The sequence below is a fragment of the Columba livia genome, chromosome 15, assembly GCF_036013475.1.
Source record: "Columba livia isolate bColLiv1 breed racing homer chromosome 15, bColLiv1.pat.W.v2, whole genome shotgun sequence".
Taxonomy (NCBI): Eukaryota; Metazoa; Chordata; class Aves; order Columbiformes; family Columbidae; genus Columba; species Columba livia.
Genome location: NC_088616.1, coordinates 11,672,298 through 11,698,693, shown reverse-complemented (window position 1 = coordinate 11,698,693; position 26,396 = coordinate 11,672,298). Strand labels below are relative to the sequence as shown.

Genomic DNA, 26,396 nt, shown 5'->3' with positions numbered 1-26,396 from the left:
CTCAGAAGCTGTGTTACGGCTGGTGGGCTGCATGGTGAAGGGTGGAAGTGCTGCAACAGAGAAGAGTGGAGCCTTTTCCCTCCATTATTAAAACATCCCCTGGGGAAAAAAAAAAAAATGAAAAGCTGTGCCATCCCCCCAGTCTCCTATTTTTAATTCAACCATCTGAAACCAAAAAGAGAAAAATACTGAGTTTTACAGCACAGTCCTGTTCAGTTCTTACTCCAGTGACGAGGGTCCTCACTCACAGCAGGACATCAAAAAAACTTCATGCTCAAACACCTATATGAACCTATGAACTAGAAAGCTTTGCTGTTCATTAAGTTTACTTTGTGGTGCATCTTACTCCCCTGTGTTCCCACAAGCAAAATTCTTAGCTCCTCAAACTGACAATGGCAAAACCTGCTTTTTGTTCTAAAGAAACAGAAACAATCCTATCTGACATGTAACGGTGAGATTTTTATCCAGTTAAAACACAATACCACTCAACAAGGGTTTTGTTTGAATAATTCGGGACTCTTATTCATCTCTGAGGGACTGAGCACACGAGATGGCAGGATTGGGTCCTACGTTCATAGCTGGTGCTGAAAGACTGTTGTAGGTTACAGATGTATTGTGGCTGCATAATGCTGACTCTGTATGTCTTTACTAATTGAGCATCCATTTAAAACATCACAAAGGAGCCTCTGAGACTTTCAGACATTGAATTGTCCAGTCAATATCTATAGTTGTGGTATCTACGTACTATGGACAACAGCAGCATCAATTTTCATTTTGCTTGTTTATACACAAAGAAGGTAAGATACTTTATATCTAACAATTAGAGTAATGCTATTAGTATCTAAATACACATCAATTACATAATTTTGCAGTAATATAATACAGTCCTATACAATTTCATTTGAGAACAAAAGTACTATGTCTATGAGACTTACAGGACGAGCAAGATTTGGATGCAGATCTGAAAGTGCAACAAAGTCCCGTGTTGAAGAAGAATAAGCCATTCTTTATCTGTAACTTGAGAAAACTAATTTATTTTTTAAAAATCTAAACAAATCACTTGAAACTATTCATAGTGAGAATAACAAGCCATTTTTTTAACACAGGTGTTTTAACATAAATAGCATCTGTCTTCAATAAAAACCGTTTCAAGCCATCTGAAGTAGACAATACTTAATTGTTTGTATTTGGCAATGTAAGTTATGAACATGACTATGGCTACTCTACCTACGTTTCTCAAATAAAGGCCTGTAACTTTTATTTATTTATTCAGCACCAAATGACTCCATGAGCACCAGCCTCTGAAAAATATTTACCTTCCTTCTTGTGTCTGGGAAATCCAACTGAATTTAATGAGGCAGTTTGTATATAAAAAGGCCATTTACATGTGAAGAAAGAAATGCGCTGGGTTGCAAACCACCTTCATTGAGGTTTTTGACTTAATATTAAACTACTTGGTAACGTGAGTTCATTGCTTTCTCAAAGTTTGAAATTTATTAAAATAATTTTTAAAAAATCTGTTGTTTTCAGGCTGCCAACATAGCATTACTGCCCATTCCTCTGAGTCCTGCTTATTGCTGCCAGAGTTGGGCCATGGCCACTTTGTTACCCACCTGAATGCCTCTTATTATTTCATGGGTACCCTCAGAGACATCATTAATAAATAGTTGTCAGACTATTTTTCCATAAAAGGAACCATCAAGTTGTCCAAATCTTAATAACCTTGAATATGAGAAAACTGCTGACATTTTTCAAACAACAAATGTCCTGAATGGCTTTCATGGTCTTTCTACCTGGCACCTTGTGTGAGAATCATTAACCGTTTCACTGATCATTAGTGTAACAACCTGTTCAACACACTAGAAAAGGAAAAAGTCTACTTTTTTTTTTTTTTAAAAAAAAAAGCAGTTATCTGAGAACATGAAGTAATTTAATTCAAAGAGCATTTAAAACTGAACTCTCACAGAAAGATATCCCAAATTTGCCTTTCAAAAACACTGAACAGTGGGGCCTTCAAACCTATTCCTATCCCATTATATGGAAGAATTCACGTTTACTTATGTAGGAAAGTCACCTCAGCTGTCCCTCTAAGGCATGTTAATATTCTTGCCTCAAAAGAAGTTAAAAATTGTTAAATGACATACCTCACACCACAGCTGAATTAGGGTAAAGGAAACGGCACTGGGAACACGTGTCAAAAGAAGATTAGTGAGGCAATTGAGGGTTTAAAATGCTACAGCCGTGACTTGCCCCTCCTTTCTGAAGGAACTTGCACCACCACCCAGCGCCAGACCTCCTTATAGAAGAAGGACAAGATGGAAATCACAATAAGTAAAAGTATAAAGCCTTTGACATCACCAACCCATCCCAAACCGGTGTCTGGCACCAGATGAGCTTGCACCCTCAAAGCCAGGCTGGGCTCTACAGTTCTTGCATGGACCCATCATCATCCCCATTCCTTTCCCTGCTCAAACAGCACATGGTGGCCGTCCCATGGGGACAGGGACAGCCTGGAGCCCTTACACAGCTTCACCTGCCACTGAGGGATCTCAGGGGAGACACCGAGCAGCCGGGATGTGCAGGGAGCTCCCTGACAGGAAGTGCTCAGGACAGGGAGACAAAATGGCGGCGAGCGCCGTGGGCGGGAAAAGGGCTTCACACTGTCTCACTAAATGTGACCTTCCCTCACGGGTGTGACAGGGAGAGGTGTGAGGGTGCCCATGGCCCTGGGGCTCAGGGAATGGCTGAAAAACATACAAAAAAACCCACAAACAAACAAAAAACCCAAACAAACAAACAAAAAACAAACAAAAAACAAAACAAAACAAAAAAAACACAAAAAAAATTGTTTCTTTTTTTGCGAGTTCTCTGATCTGTGGGGTTTTACCCACATCCCCACCATCATTGTCCCCTCGCTCCCTCAGCAGCTTCATCCCAACATGCACCAGCTCCCCTGGGTAGGATGTTAATTTGAACTACCTAATTGCTTATTTTGCTTGCTGTTCTAAGAAAATTTCTGTATTTCCTTGCAGTGCTACTCCACAGCATGTCCTGGAAGAATTTTCCTGAACAAACACACTCAGGGGGATCACTAGTGGGTCCCAAGTCCCTGGACTTGATGAAGCCAATGAAGCGCCAGCTCAGGAGTCTAAAGTCAGGCTTATTCTGCTACAATTATACATGTATAACACACCAGCAAGATGAAGCACATTTCAGAAAGCTTTGGAGGAACCATTCCTTAGTTCTTTTTTTTGTGTGTATGTGTGTTAGCTCAAAGAAAAAAAAAATGTAGTTTGTATTTTATAAATGAACTAAAATTTATGGTTTAAGATATTATTTGTATTGATTTGCATGCAGCAGTCCTGGGTTTTCAGGCCCTATGGAAGACTGGAGTGAGCTATTTTGTCCATTTATATTGCGCATAAAATTATTTGTTATAAAAATCGATAATCTTCACTTCTGTATCATAAAAAATTTTATTCCTGATGAGGAATTTTATGACCTCAAGGTCACGGCTATTGAAGTTTTTAGTGTAGCTTGACAAATCCTCTGTGTTGACTCTGTATTACAGGATCTTTCATTTCTTCAATTAAACAGCTGAAAATGGATACCACCTGTGCTCTCATATTTATTGTGTCACTAAAGTCCATGATAATTACACAGTGCTGATGACAAATGGCATGCCAGAGAACTGACAGCTTGGGTGGTGGGGTTTTGGGTTTTGTTTGGTTGGGGTTTTGGGGGTTTCTTTTTAGGTCACCTTTTATACAGTATGATCCATGGATCTAACTTTGTTCCATAGGTTTGAAGTCTCCAGTAAGCAGAGTATGGTCATTTTTTTTTGTTTGTTCTGTTGTTTTAATTATCTCAAGCTAATGAACAAGCAGAAGATAATGAAGATGGTGATGGGATCCTAATCAAATGGAAAGGAGAATTTGTATACTACCTGGAAAATGCTGACAAAGGTACAGGTCTCATTCTTACCACATTAACTACAAGGTAAAGCAGGAAAAAGATAAAAAAGCATAACCTAAAATGAAATCTGTGGGGTCTCCACTGCCACAGAGGGTGGCGAAAGCAGGACCACAGCCCATGGGCTTGCAGGCATTGAGCTTGTCTGGTACCTCAGCAAGGTTTTGGTGGGACATAAGCACCTGATTAAACAGAGCTTTGCTGAATGAGGACCGAGCCGGGATTTTGCACTGCTGCCCAGCACCCTCACTGCTTTCCTTCGGTTTTGTCCGGGCTTGAGCTGATTTTCTCCCACAGGCACAAAGGGCAGGTGAAACCCGAGGCTGCCGGTGTCCCCAGCCTGGGGCCACAGGCTTTGTTTCCTTTCAAAGCCACCAGAACAAGGATGCTGTTGTGCACCCTTCTCGGCATCCCCATAGCCTCAGCAGACGTCTAATGATCGGTGGTTTTGCTTTGTGATTTAGTCCCACTCCCATTTTCAATCTGCCCACATTTTCTAAAAACCTTTCCCATGATAGCTACAGCTAGGAAGATGTTATCAGGGCCATCACGAAGGGATGAACCAATCTGGCCACAGGCACAAAGGCAGCAAACATGAGACCAAAGTTATTTCCCTGGAAGATGTGATTAAAATGCTGAATTTCTAACTCACAGGTACCGTGGCAAGAATTCATTTGATTGACTTACCTGTCTCACAGTGATGCTGCAACTTCTGCCATCCATAGAGCACATAGCACAACATGGGATGGTCAGCGGTTTGGACTCCTGTAGGTAAACAAAAAACATCTTCCTTGGTGCTTATTATAAATGTCTAACCTGAATGTCTCCTGCTAGTTTACAGTGTCATCTGATTCACCAAGTTAGGAAGTTTTAATACAAACACTGAAGAGAGCCTGCAAAACCAGAAGTATTTCAACTTGTACTCAGCTTTACTCAAGCTTTCCTCCTCAACTGACCTCAAAGGAGTCTCTAAAAGAAATAAGTATTGTTATCTCCCTTTGACAACTGGAAAAACAGAGGCAAGAGAAAGAGCAGAAGCAGTTTCCTGAGGGCCATGCACCGTGCAGGACCTACTCTCCAGTACTAGCACCTGCCCCTGCAGGAGGGCAACAATATTAATTCAGTATTTTTTCTGATGTAGTGCATGATCCTTGAAAGCTCTGAGTGATTTTAACTCTTCAGCACTTCAGCAGCACTTAGCACTCTGCCCAATTCAATCAGCGATTAGCAGAGACTTCCCATACGTGGCTGTAAATTGCACGGTCCCTGCTAATTAGGCCTTCATGAATGGATTTATTTAAATTACACTCATTGGCATGGTCAAGGAGTGCAAATGCCATCTTGTAATTCACTTAGCAATTTGTTACGTGACGATCAGTACTGTTTGCATGCAGGTGAAACCAGTCCCCATCCAGTAATAGCAGGGACATCGCAGAAATCATCTCCAGAAGGATCTTCAAAGCTCAAACAATATCAAAACATTTGCTCTCTGAGTTTTACACTGCCCACAGCATTAACTGAGTGGGCTCATTGAATATTTATGCATTCTTAGAACCAAGAGAATCTATAAAATGAAACAGGCAGACATGTAATTTTATGTAATTGGCCTGACTGAATGCAGTAAAAGCAGCAAATTATTAAAGGTATTCACTGTTCAGCGGCTTTGGCCGATACCTGAACTGGCTGCGAATCAGGGGTGCTGATGGAGTAATGACGGACATCGTCAGCAGAAGCAATGCAGGTGCTGATGCAGCCAACAGGTGGTCAGTGTGTTGAGGGATATATAATCTGAATTTCTCCCCATCACCGCAGTGAGTCATTGTTCATCTCTTGCTTTGCCTTAAATCCCCCCATCCCAGTGCCCAGCACGGGTGTCACCCCAGTGCTTTTTCAGCGGGATTTCCTTGCTCTGAGCAGCTCTGGAAAACGCAGCAACCCTGAGTTTTATTTTAAAATTAAAGTGAACTGTGGTTGTTTCATGCCTAATCTGTGCTAATTCTGCCTCCTTTGGTCCAGGGAAGATGCCAAGACCTGAGGCTGGTGCATCTTTGCAGCAGCAGCATCAGCAGTGCCTGTGTGCCCAGTGGAGACACCGACAGCTCTTTTCTGCACGACAAAAGCCTTACTGCTGGCAAAGAACAAAAAACGCCTTATTTCAGGTGGGAAGCTGTGTGGGACATGCAAGCACTGCTCTTTCCAGCTGTCCAGGAAGGACAGTGTTGTGAAAAACAGCTGCTCACAAGACGAAGTCTCGCTGTTCTCTCTGATGAATTCACATGAAACTGCTTAAAACCAGCCACAGCCTTTCCTGCAGGCAGGGAGCAAACCGCATCTGCAGGGCCAAACACAGCGAGCATGGCCAGGGAAAGGCCAAGTCCTTGCTTGCCAAGGCTGGGCCTGGATGCCCACTCATCAGCAAGCTCAGTTCATAACTATTTCAGCACTAATTAATCCCTTTTGCAACATTCGTGCAAGGGTGAAGCAGAAACATCACATAACACAGGCAAGCCGGCACAATCTGGAGAGGAAAGCAAGCACTGGCACCAGTCCATACACCAAAATCGGCTCACATCAGGTGGCCGTTGCCAAATTTTGGCAAAAAATAAACACCACAGTTGAAACCTAGGACCTTCTGGATAGTCACTAAGTAGTTGGTGTATTTTCAGCATATAGTTTGCAAATAGACATATCCCAGAACTACTCCTTCTGTGTCTCTTCTATAGCAAAACATCAGAACAAGACATCTGCACAGGAATTCACTGCTTGAAAACACTGACAAGTCTCTTTTCTTTGCCTTTCTTTGTCTGCAGAGGGATATTCTACTTTGCTTTTTTGAAAATTACACTTTGATTGCCCAAGATTTCAAAAGCCCTCAGCCTGCCTGAAACTAGAGGTGGAAAGTGCTTCTTTTTGTAGCCTGCAGTTGGCATGAGAGCATGCAGGCTATAGAGGATAACTTCTCCTGCACATAATTCCAAAATAATTTAAGTGAGGTCAGTGAAATTACTTGGATTTTCATCACTTTCCCCAAGCCCAGAATTCCCTCCTCCCTCTCTCAGCAAACAAATATTTTCCAGCAAAGCATCATGAATTAAAAAATATAACAATTAAAAATAGTTCTAGTGACAGCTCCATGACACTGGGGAAGAATGTTTTGGGAGGAAAAAAAGAAGATACTTAGCATTGGTTGGCTGCCATTCAAAGATTTTCAGCTATTCAAATCAATGAAACCAAAACCAAATAAATTCTGTCTGGATTTCAGTTTGAGACACACGATACTGAACAATACCAATTAGGAACCATGGGATGAGTGTCTTCCAGTAACAAAATTGGGGGAAAATCCTTCCAGCCTTCAGTTGCTCCAGTTCCCAGCCAAGTATAAAACTCGATCCCTGCTCGAACAGTTCATAAAGAGGAAAACTTGGGACATCATTCTCAAAGACAGATGGGGATGGCTATAAGAGAAAACTGGGATCTTAGAGTAAATAAAATTTTTCCCCCACCGCAGAATTCAGTGAACAGAGCACCAGTAAAATCCAAACAACCCATCCAAGCTAAACCTTCCAGAAAAAAATCTACCTTTGATGTCCTGACTGAGCACTTGGCCCCGGCATGGTGGTGGCAAACATCCCATAGTCTCCAAGAGCCAGGACCCCATCCAGCCCTCCTAGGTAATCCTGTGTCAACATTTCCACCGTGCGCCCGGCTGCCCGTCAGCCAGCTCGTTAGGAGATTCCTGCAGACCGACACTGACACTTTAATATTTTTATCCATTAGAAAAACAAAACCTCCCCCCAAAGCCTGCTCAGGGCGCAAAGGTACGGGACCTGATCACAACAGGACTTTATCAAGAAATTTTCCCATAAGAAAATGAACGCTAGAGGTCAATCTAACAACTTGTCCCGGAAATACATATCCCTGGAATAAAATATTACAAACTTCTTCTGTGTACTGTACACTACTCTAACTACATCCAGATTCACTGGCTTGGCAACACACTTCAAATCTAACAAGAGTTTCTTCTATTCTTTTGAATTTGTTCTTGTCTTGCTATACATTAGTATTTCCTTTCCTGGAGCTCGCCTGTATGATCACGGGCCCGATTCACGTGGTTTGCTCATGTACTTAACTACCCGTTTATGAAACGAAAAGGGGAAATTGGCACTTGCATGTGTAAATACTGGAGGCCAAATGTGTCCCTGATGTAATTCCGCTGCGATCGGTTGAGTTAGATTAAAGATGAGTGCGGGAACAGAGGAGCAGCCATCGCCGCACAGATGAAAGCCCGTCTAACTCACGGATAAATCCACAGTTTCCAAGAGGCGCCGGGAGCCTGTGGAGAACCGGGCTGGGACGTGAGCGATGGGTTTGGGACTTCCAGCTTTCAAGTCTGATTCTCTTCCAAAGCATCTCCCATCTAATAGCAATGGGATGACTTCATCACCTGCACATCACGCTTTCCTCACCTCACCTTCTGCACTCAGATTCTGGAGGACCTTGCGGCTACAAAGTTCCATGGACTATTTAAGCATAATACACACAAAAAACCCTTCTCTTTATTATTCTTACATGCCCAGCCTTCTAATTTTGGTAAATTTCTTCCTCTCTCTTCCCTGCTTTTAACAACAGAAATAAGATGCAGCCCTGCCAGCCTGCTCCCCACTGCAACCTCCGTTAGCAAATCCTCAGCTCCCCTTTCCTAAGGCTCCTGCCACAGCCAGATTTGACGGGGATGTGGAGGGATCTCAGGCTTTGTCTCCACCGGGAAAGCCAAGGGAGATTCAGGGCACAAAAGTCAAGTCAGATGAAAGTGCAGATGCAGCAAAGAGTGTGTTTAAGCACAAAATTTCTCCCCGGGAGTCACCGGGACTGCTCATGTGCTTTGCACTGAGCACACATGCGAGTGCTTTGCTGAACCCAGGCCAAAATGCAGCTTTTTATGAATGCGGGCCAGATCCTGCAGCACTGAGTAACACCGATGAGTAACATTTATTCACACAAGTGGCCTCTGTGGAGAAGGGCTGCCAAGTCCTGGCCCTGTATGATGTTTTTTCTTTAGCGAGCAGCCAGAGCAGAGCTCCATATGGCAACGCCGACTCCTCACTCAGCAGCTTGCCTGCTGCCAGCTCTTCGGTAAAACGACCCAGTGAGGCAGAAATCTTCCAGCTCAACCTTCACATTACAATTACCTTTAAACTGCCAGATAAATTCCTTAAAATTCTTTCAAGGAGTTTCTTCCTGCTGCGGTTGCCTGTATGACCATGGCAGTCCTGGCTGCAGCCGGCAACGCTCTCCTAGGGCAGCACCCGAGCCATTCCTGGGCAAAAGTGTCTCCCAGGGCATGTCCAAAGCATGTCTGTCCTTAGTCCCCAGCTCCTCAGAGACATGGAGCATCCCAATGCTGCCACAGGTGATGGGCTAGCTGGAAAAGCCTCTTCTCCAGGCTATCCGGCCCTAAGGTAGATGTGCTTGGGACTTGTCTCTGATAGCCCTTCCCAGTTAATGCACTCACAGGAGAGATTTAGGAGGGTTACAACAGCGGTTGGGTATGGAGATGGATGCCTTGTGTCACCATGCAGCTGTCGTGCATTAAAACTCTTGCTCCAAGACAGTAAAAACTGAGCAGAGCTGAACAGGAGACTTTCTTCCTCATCAACCTCCCTTGCAGCTCACCCACAAAAGCTGGGCGCTCTCAAAGCCTTGCCTTGGTAGTTTTTATTCAGTTGAAATACACCAGGGAAGACACAATCCCCTTCAGCCATGGGAGCTGCCCTTCATCCCCATCCACCAGGGAGTGACCGCAGCCAAGAGCTGGTGCACCCAGAGGCTCTTCCCAAGGGCTCACAGAAGTGACTGCAGCAAAAAAACCCCTTGTCACAGCAGAGACACAGCTCAGGACCCTCCCCAGCAATGGGGACCCTCCAGGTGCTGTGAGGACCCTGCCCGAGCCCCCCAGCAGAGAGCAGCAACTGCCCATCCAGGGTCCCACACACATCCTGTGCTGTCATCCTTCACCACCCCCTCTTGCAAGAGACCTTCGCATACAGCAAAGCCAAGAACACCAGAGGAGCAAAAGCCACAGCAGAACCTAAAGTAATGTGCGCTTAACGCAGCCAGGATCAGGCCCAAACTAAGGCTTGTGGGGAGCCCAGCTTACGCTTATGGAACCTTTCAGCATCCCAGCAGCCCCAGCCCTGCCATGTGCGGTTACTGCCAAATCAATATGTGCCTCTTCCTGGTAAATAATTGTGTCAGTGGGACGTTAATGGTGCACAGTGCTCGTGGTGTCAAGGCTTTTTTTTTTTTCTGTCAATGAAGCAAAGTCATTTGTTTTCCTCCTCCTTCCCCCCCACCAAACCTTCACAAATGCACAAAATGGGCTCCAGACCCACCTCCTACAAGGAAATGAGAACCAGCCCTGGAGGATCACCCAGCAAGAAGCCTCTGTTCAGAGATCTGACGCCTCTTCAAAGACGGGGGAGCAAATGTGCTCCTACCTCCGCTGATTTATGAAGAATGTCTGCGTCACCGATGCGGGGGAAATGCTTAAACGCTACCAGAGGGAAGGCGAACCGAGCCATCGCTGCCTGCACTTAGGGGCTTGCACCAAATAACCCCTCTATTTATTATAGTTTGTTTTCATATAATTAGATTGATATTGCATTTCGAAGGAAAACAAACAACTGGCAACTGCAGCACATGCTGCTGGGTTCAATGCTCCCTAGCAAAGCAGACACCGAAGCGCCACCACGGGACTGGCCGATGGCAGGCGGGACGTGCCAAGGCAGCCCTTGAAGTGCATGTGGCAGCAGCCAGGCTGGGACTGCGTCCCCATGCACGAAGGGACATGGGGAGAGCAGGTGGCTTGGCCGTGCTGGTGGGAAACATCCAATATCACCTCGGCTGGAGGCAGGAGCAAAGCCAGAGCCACAGGCAGCCGAGCTAACACCCCAGGAAAGGCAGGAGAACGGCTCAAGTGAATGAGGGTCACAGCCCAGGAACCTTGTCTGAAGACATTGTTTTCTTCCTTCCTTGCCCGCTGTGTTGAAAAATTCTGGGTGTAAATTGTTCTAAGTTATATCTGTTTGGTTTTAATTTCTGCTGATGCCCCAGTGTTATTTATGCTCTTGAAATATAGCAGCCAGCACATGTATAGCCTTGTGTCCATGAAATACAGCCCGCTGCCTATAGTATTTATTGATCGGGGCAGTAAATAATTCCAACAAGCACAACTCATCCAAGTGAGCAGAGGACACGGCCAAAGGCTGCCCATCTGCCAGGGCCTGACACATCCCTCCCAGGGCTGCCAGGATGGCACCAGCAGTGCAGGGCTGACAGAGCTGCTCCTGAAATGGTTTTTTTCATCCCAAAGCCAAAAGAGCCAACACAGCTTCCAGGTGGGTCCCAGCAGCAGCTGTGCCCTGGGCTGGCACAGGGCTCCCAGCCAGGACAGCCAGTGCTGTGGGGACATCCCTAGGGACACAGGATGCAGCCCTGTACACACCATGGGATGCTCTCAGTTAATGCCAGAAGGGCAACGACGAACAAATATCAACCGCTCGACTGCATCCGACCTGGAGCAGAGGCACCCAAGGGACATGCAGCCACATCGGGAGCTGAATCCCTGCAGCACCCTCAGCACCATGTGCTCCAGGGCAGCCAGGAGGCCACTGCTAGAAATAAAAGTTCGCTGCAAGGATTTGTTTGTTTGATTTGACCACACTTAGGGAGAAGAGGAAGGCAAAACATAACAGCCCTGTGTATAAGCAGTTGCTTGATTAGCATAGTTAATATCTGTGGAATTTCTTCAGTCTCTGAACTCTTACACTTTTTCCAGGGGAAAGACACCAGGAGACCCTGCATAACGCTGTCTATGCAGAACTGTGTGTCTCAGCTGTCTCAAGTATGTCCCTGAAAGCCCTCCCCATCCTGCAGCAAGAGAGATCTGGGAAAGCCAAGCACAAGCCTGGATAGATTTAGTGTTGCTACACTGGGACTCATTTATCTTTGCTCAAAGGTGAACCAACACCATCCTCAAGGACAGGAGCTTAACAAGCAAAGTAGGAAGATCTGAACCAGATCTTGACCTGTTCTCAATCATAAGGCTGCACTGAGCCAAACAAGGTTGATTTACACTAGCAAGAAGCCAGACTTTTGGGCTCAAACTCATGCCCAGCTCTTGCTGCCACCAGCATTGCTGGAGCTGCCTGTCCACACCAGGCAGAGCTCATCCCAGTTACACCAGCTCTCCCAGTGGCTCAGGGACTGCCAGCAGCACAGCACAGAGCCACAGTGTGACACCAACACTCACACCAAGAGGTTGTGCCACTGACCTCAGCATCCTGCCTCATCAAAAACCTTAAGAGTCTCAAGGTAGAATAAAGACCCCCCAGAAGGGGATGTGCTGCAGCAGATGCTCCTCTGGGTTTTACACAGCCACCCATTGCCACAGGCTGCTCTGCACCTGAAACACAGCTGACTTATAGAAGCAACACCTGCACCACATGGTACGTGTGGCAGTGTCCCAATGAGCACACATGGGCAACTCCTCTTGCTGCAAAAATATCACTTCACAGAGAAGACAATCTCACATCCAAGTCCCATCTCAGCCATGAAGCCAGTCTTGGAAAAGGTTTCTGATAGGGGACCAGAGGAGTTGAGCAAACCAGTTGTGCAGATCAGGAGTGGATTTTGTGCCCAGATCCTCTTGTCCTGCATGGGTGGCACCACACACAGCAGCTGCAGCACCATTGGTGTCACCTGCAGTGTCTCCCTATGCTCTGCTAACACAGAGGTCCTGCACCTTGAGATACCCCCACTCTGGTGGGTGACAGCAGCCCTGGGGCTGTTGCAGGAACATCTCCAGTGATGCTGCCAGCTCCGGCCAGGCTGATCCCGGTTCATCTCAGGGCAGTATTTCTAAGCAGGGTGGCACACAGCACAGCACAAAAGGTGCTTTCATCAGCTCTAATTTCCACCCTGGCACGAGCGTGATACCCTGATGGCTTCTCACCAGGGGATGGCTCCTTCTGATTGAGCTGGCCGCTGCCCCAAAGGGAGAGAGCACAGTCTGAGACCAAAGTGGGATCCCCAGCTCCAGGCAGGGGAGACGACAGCAGAAATCCACTGGCCCTATTTCCCAAGCTGCCCTCGGGCTCAGCACCTACCCTTTTTCACATTACAGGAACTTTTCACAGCCACGAGGAGCCACAACATCTTCCACCCCCTGCAAAATATCCCAACTCACTTCAGAACCAAAGTCCCTGCTGCTGGAGATGTCCCCATGCACCCAGCATGGACCAGCACCCACTGTGCTCCCCAGCACCCCAAGCCCCACAGAGACTGAACAGAACCACTTCACCTTGGCCCACTCCCCAGATAGGAGCTGGCTGCCAAGCTCAGACTTGGATCTAGTGATAGACTTCTGTGCTTTGGCTCATGGATCCTGAAAACAAGAGCTTTAGTCATTGCTTGCTTTTATGCACCGAGAGCCAAAATTGCCTTGTTAAATACAGTAAATGATCAGTGCTCACAGTAAAGAACATTTCAATGGCTGCTTGTGTGGGTAATTATTTCAGGCGTGCCTCTCTTCCCCTCTTGAGAAAAATTACCGAATGTGGAAATTATTGCAAAGCCTCTCTGGACTTGGAACCTTTTCCACTGGTTCCAGGCACTTGCTCTGGGCAGCTCTTCAGCCTGTGTCTACATTTTGCTGCCTGGTTTTGCAACGTCCTGCTTGCCAACAGACACCAGTCCTGGGCAGCCCGCACCGGGATCACATTCTCTGCAAGCAGGTACAGGACTGGCCTTCAGCTCAGACAGGTCTAAATAATCCCAATACCTGTCCTAAAGGCTGTGCCAGCCTCAGGGTAAGCCTGTCCTCCCCCTGCCTGAGCACAGCACATTGGCACACAGCAGTCAAGCCCAGAAATTGTGGATTTTATGTGTTTTTTTTCTCCATTTCTGCATCCCTAAGTGGCAGCTGTGGATCCATGCTTGGGACCCCCAGCCACACCACAGCCCCAGCACAACCCCTTTTCTCTTCCAGCCCTCTCTAATATTACACTGTTAAAGGTGCCTTCTAGCTTTTATTGTGGCTTTTTCCAAATATAAAAGAGCACTGGAGAAGCAGAAGTAGCCCTGGCACTAACCATGGCATTGGAGTTGTCAGAGTGGGATGCCTCAAGCAGGAAACATTGTGGTGATGCTGTGGTGTGCAGAGGAAGAGGAGGATGATGAAGGTGCTCAACTATCTCATCAGCAAGCCCCAATTCCAGCAGTCATGGGATGTTTTGCTGGAAAAGGATTTTTCCCTTTCTGCATAAAACACCCTCAGCTGGGTTTGCATCACCTCCTCCTCTGCAAATGCAGCTTCTGGCTGAAACCTTGGCAGGAGGAGGAGAAGAACCCAAGACAGGGGACGACTGTCAGCTTGCACTTATTTCTAGAGAAAGCTTTCGGGTTACAGAGAAACACATGAAAGTGGCATTTAAACCCAGGCAGCTCTGCATGCAGTGTGCTCCACTGCAGGGTTTGGCACCCACAGATCTCCGCTGAGCGTGGAAACACCGGGAAAGCCCAGCCCAGGGGGGAGTGGAGAGAACAACCCCAGGACCCCCCACAACCAGCAGCTTAATCCTAATGCGAGAGGAGAAACAGGGCTGGGGGCGCCCACTGGAGCACATCACTCCATTAGCAGCAGCTCCCTGCATTATTTACAGAGCATCACAACATCCCAGTGCAATGATGATTCATGGAGCATTTTCCTCCCTTTTATTACACTAATAAATCTCCTGGCAAAGCAGGGACGGCACAACATGACACACACCTATTCCATCCTCGCAGCCAGTGGGCATCTCTGCTCTCACTTCCAAAAACAAGGCAACTCTGGTGATTGTGTGTGGGATGGAGGAGCAAAAGGCTCTAGGAGGATTTGAGTGAGCAAGCAAAGCTAAAAAATAAAGAATAAGTCCCTGTGTAGTTTCAGCATAAACACCTCTGTGCAGGTTTACCTGCAAAGCAAAGCATCCCCCCAGCTGGCAGGTGGACAAACACTTTCACTCTGAAGCTCTTTTCCCTGAGTTTTATTGCAGTGGAAGAAACAGGGCAGAGCCATCAGCTCCAGCTTCACAGCACCAGCTCAGCCACACACACTAAAAGGTTGCTCCAGACTGACCCTTCTCTGACTACTATAGTTTTGTGTGTTTTGGGTTTTGTTGTTGGTTTTTGTTTTTCCTAGAGGCAATCTAAAAAGCATCAGCGCAGCCCCAGCCACAGGACAGAGAAGCAGCATTTACCCACTTCAACAAAGACATTACTCTCGTACCATCGCCATGCCCGCCTTGCCAGACAGGAGCTCCTGCTCTCCCAGTGCAGCTTTGACCTCCTGTTTCTGCCCACAGACCTCCCCGCGCCATGGCCGCAGCCCTGGAACTGGTTCCTGGCACAAGTATCAACCCAGAGGTGGATCCAGCTCTTCCAGTCCAGCCTTCGTGTGCCAGAAGAGGGACCACATTGTCCCCCCAGCACCCAGCGATGCCACCAGCACGTGTCCCCCATGAATCACTCTGGGTGCTGCAGAACCTGTGTTAAAGACACTGAGGTGTTGCAACCATGGCAAGGAAACAGGTTTCTCCCTCACCTCACCCCTCTCCACACAGGCATAGCCCTGTTTTTCTCTACCCCATTTTTTGGAAGGCGGTGGGGGACTGGTGGGGGACCCATCCCCAGGGCCAACAGGAAGGGAGTAATTCCTGAGAAGCATTGCTTCTAAACCACTCCAATATGGCAAGGCAATGTTAAACAGCTGGGAAAACGCTTTAAAGACCCTTAATTAAAGGCTGGCTGTTGCACAAGCCCCTTTCCCATCCGCACCAGAAGTTTCCCGGCCTCTCCCCCGCTGCCCTCCATCCCTCGCACTTTCCTTCCCGCTGGCATCTGCCGGCAGCGTGCTGTGGCTGCCGCGGGGCGTCTCTCTGGCAATCAGCCCCTGCTGGCAGATGGAAGTTGCACTCACAGCAAAAGGGGGAAAATATATATATACATATATTAAAAAAAAAAAAAGGTGAAAAATTCTCTCCTTGTTGACTTTCAGGCATGGTTGGAGGCAGCAGCTGAATGCTGGTGCTGTGGCAAAACCAATGTGGCCGTGCCAGCCTGGTCCCGCCCATGAGCATCAGCTTCATGGTCTGGCCGTGGTCTGCACCCCCCTTGCCATGAGAAATGGGGTGAATCAGACCCTACAGCACCGTTACTTACCTCTAACACTGGCCCTTGTGTGATGAGCTGTGGCATTGCCCAGTGCTCTGCCACAAACCACCCCAAAGGTTCCAGCCATCGCCCTCCTCCCTGCCTTTGTGTGCCCATGGTCCCTGGGGAAGAGCCTGTGGTAGCAGAACCCCATCCCACAGGTCCCCCGCTGCCCCACACCCATGGTGAGCAATGGGGGGTACACAATTAGGGCCTGGGGCTCACCTCCTGCCAGGGGAAAGCTTGCCAGAAAGACATCAATTTATTCTTTCTATTGATATAAATTGATTAATTATGCAAAGCAACGAGTCACTGTTTCTAATCAAAGGAAAAAACAAACAAAAACAACCAACATATTTCTTGCATTAGCCAAGGGGTGGGCAGCTCTGCAGGGCCAGGCTGCCCCTGGACCAGACCCAGCCCCTCACTTGACCACAGTCTCAGCTCTTGGAGTGGGAAAAAGGTGCTGCTGAGTTAAACCAGCACAGGAGGGGCTGAGACTGCCACCACTCCCCCTTCGGAGTCCACATCCCTCTGAATGCACAGGACAGATTTAAAATCCAAACAGAGAAGCAGCTCGCATTTTCAAAACAGCTCAAAGAATACTTTTTTTCTTTTTTGCACCAAGAACTGCAAATAAACTTAGCAGAGCTGGTTTCCTCCCAGCAGCCACGCCACTTGCACGTCTCTCCGACTTGCTCTCCAGAGCTGCTGGGTCTGGATATGTGTGTGACAGGGGGACATCCAGCCCTCACCTGCAGCAGGACCCCAGAAAGACCTTAATGGCGGGGACACACCAGCAACGTGTCCTGTCCCAGTCCAGACAGGCACAAATCCCAGCAGGTTGCTCACAAATAAGTAATTTGGTTTATTATTGTAGTAAGTGACTACTATTTTCCTAAAAGCATCTCACTGCCTGCTTGCAGACTTCCATAGGGGCTGCGCACATGGGCTGTGCTTGTCTCACCCCACCTCCAGTTAAACAAGCTTATAACCAGTGCACAGGTTGAATCAGGGCAGCCCATCTCACTCCAGGATGAGACCCAAGTGCCACGTACTCAGTGTTCTTCATCACATTTGTGTCCCTGTTGCTGCCTGCACCTGATGCTGCTTATTCGTACCCACACGTGGGATCCAGCCCACGCTCTGCATGACTTGGAAGCCACTGCCAGGCACATGGTTGCAATCACAGCAGCCTCTCCCTCAGTGTGGGCATTTTCTTGTCTATTGGGGAACATGGCATGAGTTTATTCTGTGTATTAAGATGGAAACAAGAGCAGAAGCTGGCAGAGCTGACAGCCCCAGGTACTGCTCAAGGTCTATGTCCAGTACTGGGGGACTTCGTAGAATGGCAGGACACCATGAAGTGATACACACATCCCTCCCTGGAGCCTTTCTCTGTGCTGGCAGGAAGGGAGGTCACAACACTGCACCCTGTGGTGAGGAGCATCACAGCCTCCAATGTCCTTGAGTAAAAGGCTGTGGTTTGCAGGTAGAGTCATGGAATCATTTTAGTTGGAAAAGACCCTCAAGATCATCAAGTCCAACTATAACCCACCCCTGCCACTACCCCATGTCCCTAAGAACCTCATCTCTGCATCTGTTCAACCCTTCCAGGGATGGTGACTCCACCACTGCCCTGGGCAGCCTGTTCCAACGCCTGACAGCCCTTTCCCAGAATAAATTGTTCCCAAGGTCCAACCTCAGCCTCCCCTGGCGCAACTTGAGGCCATTTCCTCTCATCCTATCACTTGTTACCTGGGAGAAGAGACCCCAAGCATGAGCACTGGAAAACCTGAGATGCAGCAGCACCCACAGACACCCCCTGCACATGACTCCAAACATCTCACTGCCCTTACAGCACCCCAGGCAGCACAAGGGATGCCCAACCTCCCCAGCAGCATTGCCCACCTCCACTTACCTGCCAGATCCTGCTCCCCAGGCCAGCACACCCCCTGCACCCTCCACACCTAGGGCAGCACCACAAGGAAAATCCACCCTCCCCACATTTATAGCCCACAGGTGCCCCCAGCAATGGCAGCACAAGCCCCACCTGGGGACTGACATGGGCCCAGCACAGCTGCAGGCAGGGGATAGGAGTGGATGGGGTATTTGCAGGGAAAGGCACAGCTTTCCCTGTTACAGGTTGCAAAATATTCCCAGGGCACGTCAGGGTGAAAAGTGTCATCGCAAACCAGCCCTCCTGCTCTCCTGCATCTCCACACCTACACAAAGGCAGGGAAGTGTCACTTTTTCCTTTCGGAGCTTTTTTTTAAAAAAAATTCTATTTTTGTTCTTCTGTCCTCCTAAATTTGGTATGAAAGAAAACGGAGCAAATAAACATTTTGGAAGGCTCTTGCAACCTTGTTCTTCCTGGTTTATGGCATGGTTGGGATGGAGGGGGAAGCTCCCCAGCCCAGCCCAGTGCTGCACAGGAGCAGTCACACAGAACACATCGGTACCGCTCAGCATCACCTAGTTTATAACTTTCTTTCCAAAGGTTTTGTGCAGAACAATACAGCAGTGACACCCATTGCTGAGCCTCTGCAGGAGTTTTCTGGGGGCATTTCCAAGTGATTTCTGACCCCGCAGTGTAGCGGGGTGAGCGGTGACAGCCCCCAGCCGGGGGTCACCAGTAGTGCCACTGCCCAGCAGCATTGGAGAAGTCCCACCAGGGGAGACCCCTCAGCCCTTGCCCAAGCCCGGCAGCAGAAGCACCAAAAATCATGGTCCACGGGCTGATACCCATGATTATGAGACACTGCAAAGGGGGTTTGAGCTTCGATTTTCCTTTTACCAGGGAAAAGTCTCCTGAATAAGCTCCACCAAAGCACCTACAATGAACACGCCAAGTTTCTTCTGTTGTCCTCAGCTCTTGGTAACACAGCACAAGAACCTCCGCTGAGATGCGACTTACACCTTCAGAAAATCAGCTGCTGATTTTACTTAAATCTCCTTTTTTAATTAGAGGATGAGGCAAAGGTGGTTTCCCCTTTGAATAGGCAAGGTAAATACATATTGCGCTTGCATGTGCCCATGCAAGGAACCCACTCGAATCTGCGCAACAAGACATCCCAGTGGAGAACTGCTGGGGCAGCACACTGAATGTCCAGCAATCGCTGCTGGAGCCATGCCCGCCCTTCCCAAACCCCAGCCCTTCCCAAACCCCAGCCCTTCCCATGCACACCGACTGGCTTCTGGAGCCGAAACCCTCATGACAGTGGGACGTGAGTGCTGCATCCCACATGCTGCAGGTGACCAAGGAGCTACGCAGACCCTGGCAGAGCCACCGGCCCAGCCGCCTCTGCACCGAGTAGCTTTGGTTGGAATTGCATCACTCCGCTGGGGCTTTTTCACCTGAAAGCAACAGAAACAGCCCAAAACGTTGCCGTGGTGGATGGACACAAACCTGAGCAAGAGCCGGGTGATTTCATCCCAGGCACCTTCCCGCTTCCTCCCCAAAGCCGCTTTTATCGTCCTGATCTAATTAAGTGCAGACTTCACCTGGACAGACCCAGAAGTGGCTCCTCTCAGAGGCAATGAATACAAATACTTGACCTCATGAGCTGCGGGGCAGCAATTAGTTTAGGCAGGGGGTTTGTGTAACACTTCAAAAGTCTTAATCCGTGCGGTCAGCCCCGGCACCGTATTTGCCAGAACCTATTGAGTAGTCTTAATGAGTCTGCAAAGCAAGCTTTCAATACATTTTGGGTCGCTTCAGATGCTTTAAATGGCATAGTCTATATGGTATTGTGTGGTTTTAGAAAGGCCTGGGCTTTAAAAAAGTATGGTTCCCTTTCACAGGGCAGACAGAAACCATCCTTAGAACCAAGACCCTTAACGTTTTGCATATCAATATGGCTGGGGCTGAATGCAGTCACTCAGCTGAGAAATAGGATCACTATCAGCGTTTCCAGGCTTTCACAGGCACTTGGGAAACTTTAAAGCCCTTGGCGGAGAATAATTTGGTCGAATGTCGTGGCTGGAAACAAAACCTAAACAAGCAGAGTGCAGTCCATCATGCGGAGCTGCCAGCGAGGATGACAACGGGCTCCAGCGGCTGCGACATCCAACCCCCAGCGGGTCGGCGGCCGGGGCACCCGCAGTCCAGGGGACATGGCCGGGGGACCCCGCACCGGGCACGGGGCGCAGAGCCCATCCCAGCAACACGACATCGCTCGGGGGCCTCTGGGATTTTAACCAGCAGAAAAGTAGTCTAGATTGCATCTTTTCTTACAATTCTTTTACAAGATCACTGTTTCTTAATACCCCCACGCTCTGGCACCGCACCGGTGGGGTGTGAGTCTGTTCCCAGTGCATGGACTGACACCACGGTGTCCCAGTCCCCATGCAGAAACAGGCAACTCTCTGCAATTAACTCCAGCATCATATTAAACCTGTCACTGCACCTGTCACTTGTCCCAGCAGCAACCAGACGAGCCCAAGGGTTGAAGGGACAAATGTGCTCGACCTCAGCAACAGCCCAGAGCATCGGGACAGAAAATATGTGTCACCTCCAAGGGGCAAAAAGGAGGTGCCAGTGGCCAGGATATGGGAGTGGGGAGAGCTGTGTGGAGCAAAAAAACTGCCCCAGAGCTTGGAAAAAAGGGTGTGCAGTCCAGGAGAAGCGGTACCTGCTGACTCCATCACCCTGGGCAGGAGCAGCGAGGATGGCAGCGATGGCACAGCTGGCGGGACGGTCAGCTTGCGGATGCTGCAATGGAAGAAACCACAGCCAAAGCGTATTTGCAAACAATGCAGGGCCTGAGGGCCGTTCAAAACACATAATTAGCTCACTAAAGAGACAAATACAAGTCACTAATAAGATATTAGAGGTTAATTAAATGTTTCCTCCCCATCTTTAATTAAGGGAAAACTAGTTAATTCAGATTAAACTAATTTCTGCAGCCTCCCGTGATGGCCCTCTCTATGGCTGCAGATTTGAAAATCTATTGAGATTATTGAACCAAAAGGTCAGAGTTTGGGGCTTTTGTTTGCTCTACTTGGGTAAATTTAGGGGAAGCAGAGATTTTAATCCTGGGGGTTAGAAATGCCCTGCTTTGTCAGCTGGGTTACTCAAAGAACATAAGAAGGTATGTGATACAAAACTCCCTCTCCCTAACCCTGGACCTGGCATTTATCCAAAAACTACTGCTGTTAATTGTCTTTCTTTACTAGCAAATTTCTGTGGACTATTTTCTGTCTGCAAAACATACCCCAAGCCTGGGGTCTGCTGCTCAGCCGGCCTCACCCACCGCCCCACGGCACCCGCTGCCTGTGCTCAACACTGGAATTGGCTTTGGCAAAACCCCACTGGCCGGACGGCCCAGAGACCAGCTGGTTTCCAGATCTTTTATCGTGGATGGCAGAGCTGTCATCCATGCACCCACCAACCCACACACTCACAGGCTCCCACTTGCTACCCAGAATGGTTACAGTTAATACAGATTAACAAGATTTATATGGAAGAATATTTAATCTGGTCAGGGAGAGGAGAGGGGTCATCTGTGGTTTTATTTCTTAAATATTTCTCTCTACTCCAGAAAGGTCCATTTCTGGCCAAAAAAGGTCCAATATAAATTAGAATGAAGGGAGGAAGTTGCTGGTGGGGTGGCCATGGGCATCCCTGGACTACAGCATCTGCGAGCATCCCTGGACCATGGCGTCCAGGAACATCCCTGGACCATGACATCCAGGAGCATCCCCAGACCACAGTACTGACTCTGTGCACTGCCAGGCAGATGGGTCTTGGTGCGTTATTGTGACCCATGGACAGTTCAGTCCCACCCGAAGTCCTGCCCTGTCATCTGATAAAACTTCATGTTGAAGGGTCTGTAAAACTCCCGCAGGCGCTGGACCACCTGCCCGTCGATTTTGGGGTGCGGCCGCCCCTTGGATTTCCCCAGGCAGCGGGGCTTGCTGCCGCCCTCAGGCTTCTTCAGGCAGGGAAAGCCCTTGGTCTCATTAAAATAGAAATGTTTGTCTGTCACCACCCTCTTGAGACCCAGAAAGTCCTGGACACGGCCCATCTCCCCTGCTGGGTCACTGACGAGTCTCTCCCCACTGACAAAGAGGAATTTGGAGAGGGGGAAATACTGCAGCCAGTTGTCCAGGTGCTTGGCGTAGATCCCAATCCTCACCGCGCTCCAGCTCGTGTCAATCAGTCCCGTGCTGAGGTTTTTGAAGGCCAGGGTCTGGAAGCTGGGGATGGTGGGGTTTTTGGAGAGTGTCTGTGTGTAGTCCGAGATGGCGCGGGTGACCGGGTTCCTCACCACCACAATCAGCTTAGTGTCCCGAGACATGTTGTAGATGCGCCGAGGAGCCTCCTTGGTGACAAAGTAGCTGGGGGTCTTCTCCATCGTGATCTGCCCCTCCAGTGTGCGTGGCATCAGGCTCCTGGGGAGAGACAGGGACACGGTCAAGGCTGGAGGCCACTCCAACCTGATGGCCCGACAGGGACACAGCTCCCGGAGGAGCTGCTGTGGAGCAACAAACATCCACCGTCCTGACATAAAACCACTTGTATGGTTTAGCAAACACAGGGAGATCCAACCTGAGCTGCTCTGCACCCAGAGACATCCCAGGACAAGCTCCAAGATCAGGAAGTCTCTTAAAAAAAGCACCGATAGCCAGATATTAACTGTGTCAAGGGATAAAATAAAAAAAAAAAAAAGAAATCAAGTCTAACCAAGAGGTTTAACTTGACTGAAAGGAGGGAGTTGGGACAGGACAGACTCTTTCCTGTAGGGACTCTCGCTTTTGCCTGAACTTGGAAGAATTTTGGTTTTAAAGCTTGAGGATCCCCCTGGGAACACATCCTGCTGCTCAGAGCCGGGGCACCAGAGGGTTGTTCCCGGGGGAAAGTGGGGTCCCCACGACGGGAGAGGATGGTCCCCATGGCTGGGCTGTGCTGTGGGGACACCAGGGCTCTGCCCAGCAGCATCTGGTGCTTATGTAATGGGAAAAGGCTTGAGGTTTGGGTTGTTTTTTTGATTTTTTGGTTGTTTTTTGTTTTTTTCCCTGGACGTAGGAAAGAACACTTTATTAAAAGCATTTGTGAGCAATGCTGGGCCCCGCACAACTCCCTCCCCCAAAGAGGCAAAAGCCACTTGTGGCTTCTCCCTCCTCCCCCTCCCACTTTATTCATTTTATTTTCTTTCAGAGCTCATCCTCACCATCCCCGACTCTCCGTCTGGCACCAGCGGTGCCGGGGCAGCCATGGGAGCTTTCCCTGAGCTCTTTAGTACTTTTTCCCTGCCACCAATAACCGCGCTCACCAGAGGGGCTGCCTGCCATGCTTCCCCCCAAACCAGGATCAGGCCCTCGCACCCCACTCCCCACCCCTTCTCTGCCAGGATTGCCCAACAGCACATCACCAAACGCTGCTGTTAGCACATCCCCAACCTGCTGCTCGGGCTTCCCCCGCCAGCCGAGCATGTTCAACCCTAATTATGTTCAGAAACCGGCCGCCGGCTTTGCCAGGCTGCCTCAGGCACCTCCTCTGGGTGACTTGTTGAGGCATTTCTGCGCTTTGCAGCGCTGCCCTGGCTGCCACTGCGATTTCTGCACAGCAAAACGGCTCACACGCCCAAACCCTCCCTCAGCAAACATGGGTTTAAGACCTAAATCAGTCCCGCTCCTTGATGGGCAATAAAATGTTTACTAGCAAACACTTGGGATGACGTGATCCAAGAGCCTGGAGAGCCCACATTAACCCGAAACACTGCTTTTCTCAGCTTGTTCTCCCCAAACTGGCACTTGAACTCAGGAATTCGCAGTTGTGCTCAGCTTTCGCAAAACGCGATGGTTTGGGTTTGCTGCAGGCGCCAAGACGACATTCCCAAGGACATAAACCAGCGAGGAACCCGTGAGCCACCCCTGCGAGAGCAGGGCTCCCCAAGGGCACCGGCACAGCCGCCACCAAGAACAACGTGAATCTGGATGCCCCAGCAAAGGTTCTGCTGAAATACTCTAATAAAAGCCATTTTAGCTCCCCCTTTCCTTTTTGCAAGGGCCAGGCTGGGTCCCAGGGTGCTCACCCTGTCCCTAATGGCTCTGCGGGGCACAAGGACCCCCTGGAACCCCCCTTACAACAGGCGGCCCCAGAGACCTGCACCCAGCAGTACCAGCACCTTCCCCGCACTCATCCTGCTGACCAAGGGTTTCTCAGCACATGGGAGCAGCGCCAAGTTTAATTAAAGCCAACCGCACCATCCTAAAGCTTAATTAAAATTTAATTAAAATAGAATTTTTAATAGAAGCCCATGTTGGGGCAGGGATTCCCAACTCTGCACAGGTGCCGCTCAAGCAGCTCCTGTGCCTGTGGGCTGAGATGGGGTGCAGAGACCTTTCCCTGCCAGCATGGCCACGTACTTGGTGTTCCCCGACTAGGGACAGTAATGTGACAGTGACAACTCATGCAAACCCCTGCAGACTGGTCCATCAGAACCATAAGCTCTGCAAAACAGCACTTACACAGATGCTCAGACAGGCTCCAACACACCCATAGCTTGTTTCCAACAGGAATGAAAGGTGCACAACCCACCATCAGCTGGATGCTGCTGATTTGGGTCTAAATCCTCAATTCCACACTTAATTTGGAACCACCAGCCACAGGGGTCAGGGTGGTGATGGGGAGACCTGGGTCCCTACATCATCCCAAGATCGCATTGGAAACAGCAACCTCCATGCAGTTAATTGTGCAACACCTCGTCTTCCTCAGCAGCTCAATCACCCCCAGCTACTTGCAAGATAATTACGCTATTTCACATTTTCATTAACTCCCTAATACTTTCCCCTAAATTACCCCAGTTAATTATTGATAACCCCTTTCTGCCCCCAGATCTGGCTTAAACTGGCAAAGAGCAGACCAGGCTTCTGTAATGTTTCACTTTAGTGTAAGCATTGGAAACTTTAATTAAATTTACGGTTAATTCTTATCGACTTGAGGAAAACGCCTCCGGAACACTAAGTATCACCTACAGGTGGGTGACGCTGCAACAAGGGAGCAGCTTGGCAGCCTTGGAGGGGGTTTGTATTTCAAGAGGAGACGCTGTGTCCAGGAGGAGAAATAAAACTCTTTTACCTTTCTATTAAGCTGATAAGTTAGATAGTAAAACAACTAGCATTTGAGAGGCATCAGAAATGGCACTTCCGATGTAGAAATACCCAACTTGTGAAGCTGTTAACACTTGAAGAAAATAGCAAAATCATGGGGAGGGGTGGAAAAAGCCACCATCCACTTTGAAGCATCATGGGAGCTGTTTCGCCCATCATTTCACCAAGTTTCCTCCCGCCCTGGTGACCCATCCTCATCCTCATCCTCCTCTCACCCTCCAGACTGTGGTGGCTGGGGCTGCAGGTACCAGCCACAGAGGCTAATGCTGCCACATCCCTGAAATTGCATTTCTAAGAGCTGCTGGACCTCTCTGGGACATTCCCTCTATAACAGTCAATGGGAAATTGCAGATTACAGCTGTGCTCTCAGGGGCCCTCATTTACATTAATTACCTCCTCTGTTGAGGTAGCAAGGTGCAGTAACTTACAGCACTGATAAAAATGCAGAAAGCTGCATTAAATACAGATTAGCAATCATAGTGGGCAGGTACTCAAAGCAGACTTCAAAAACCTGGGCCAATGTAACTTTTCAGGGTTAATTGGTTCATGATTCCTTGACTTTGGGATGATTTTGCTGTAGATGAGGGAAAATTCCTCCCAGCACCAAGCTGAGAGCATAAAGTAAAGGATGAACCCGTGGGAGGAGAACCTTGCTGATAAATAAGTCTCCAGCCCAAAAGCATCCCACCGGCTGCTCGCATGGCAGCCCCATGTGAGGAATTGGCTCTGCCCACTATTCATCCCCCCCCCAAAATGCCAGGCAGCATCTTTAATATGGACATAAGTCCAACCTGTGCCAGGAACATGAAAGGAAACCCTGAAATCCCAGATAAACTGCAGATGTGGGTGATGGGTGCTGTCTGGATCAGAGCTTGCAGGGGCTATGTTATCACCAAAAGTGGGAGAAAAAAGGGGGAAAGAAAAAAAAGAAATAAACCCAAAACTCTCCATTATTATTAAAAAAACCCACAAGCACTGAGAAAAAAAGCCCCCCACAAAAGCAAGTGAAAGGCGAGGGGATTTCTGCCGGAGGGGATATGGTTGAGAGCTTTCTGCAG

At 48.7% G+C, this 26,396-nt stretch overlaps 2 protein-coding genes across 2 annotated transcripts in view; both read right to left on the bottom strand.

The window, feature by feature from the left end:
• Positions 1-18,377, bottom strand: part of MEIOB (meiosis specific with OB-fold) — a 30,052-nt gene extending 11,675 nt beyond the window's left edge. The window contains exons 1-4 of the mRNA XM_021290441.2: positions 18,143-18,377; positions 4,660-4,737; positions 2,145-2,296; positions 936-1,017 (exon numbers count right to left, since the gene is read on the bottom strand). Coding sequence (XP_021146116.2) covers positions 936-1,004 — 69 coding nt within the window. The 5' untranslated portion in view covers positions 1,005-1,017; positions 2,145-2,296; positions 4,660-4,737; positions 18,143-18,377. The remainder of the gene's footprint in view (positions 1-935; positions 1,018-2,144; positions 2,297-4,659; positions 4,738-18,142) is intronic.
• A 3,301-nt stretch (positions 18,378-21,678) lies between these two features.
• Positions 21,679-26,396, bottom strand: part of HS3ST6 (heparan sulfate-glucosamine 3-sulfotransferase 6) — a 29,405-nt gene continuing 24,687 nt past the window's right edge. The window contains exon 2 of the mRNA XM_065031255.1: positions 21,679-22,617. Coding sequence (XP_064887327.1) covers positions 21,999-22,617 — 619 coding nt within the window. The 3' untranslated portion in view covers positions 21,679-21,998. The remainder of the gene's footprint in view (positions 22,618-26,396) is intronic.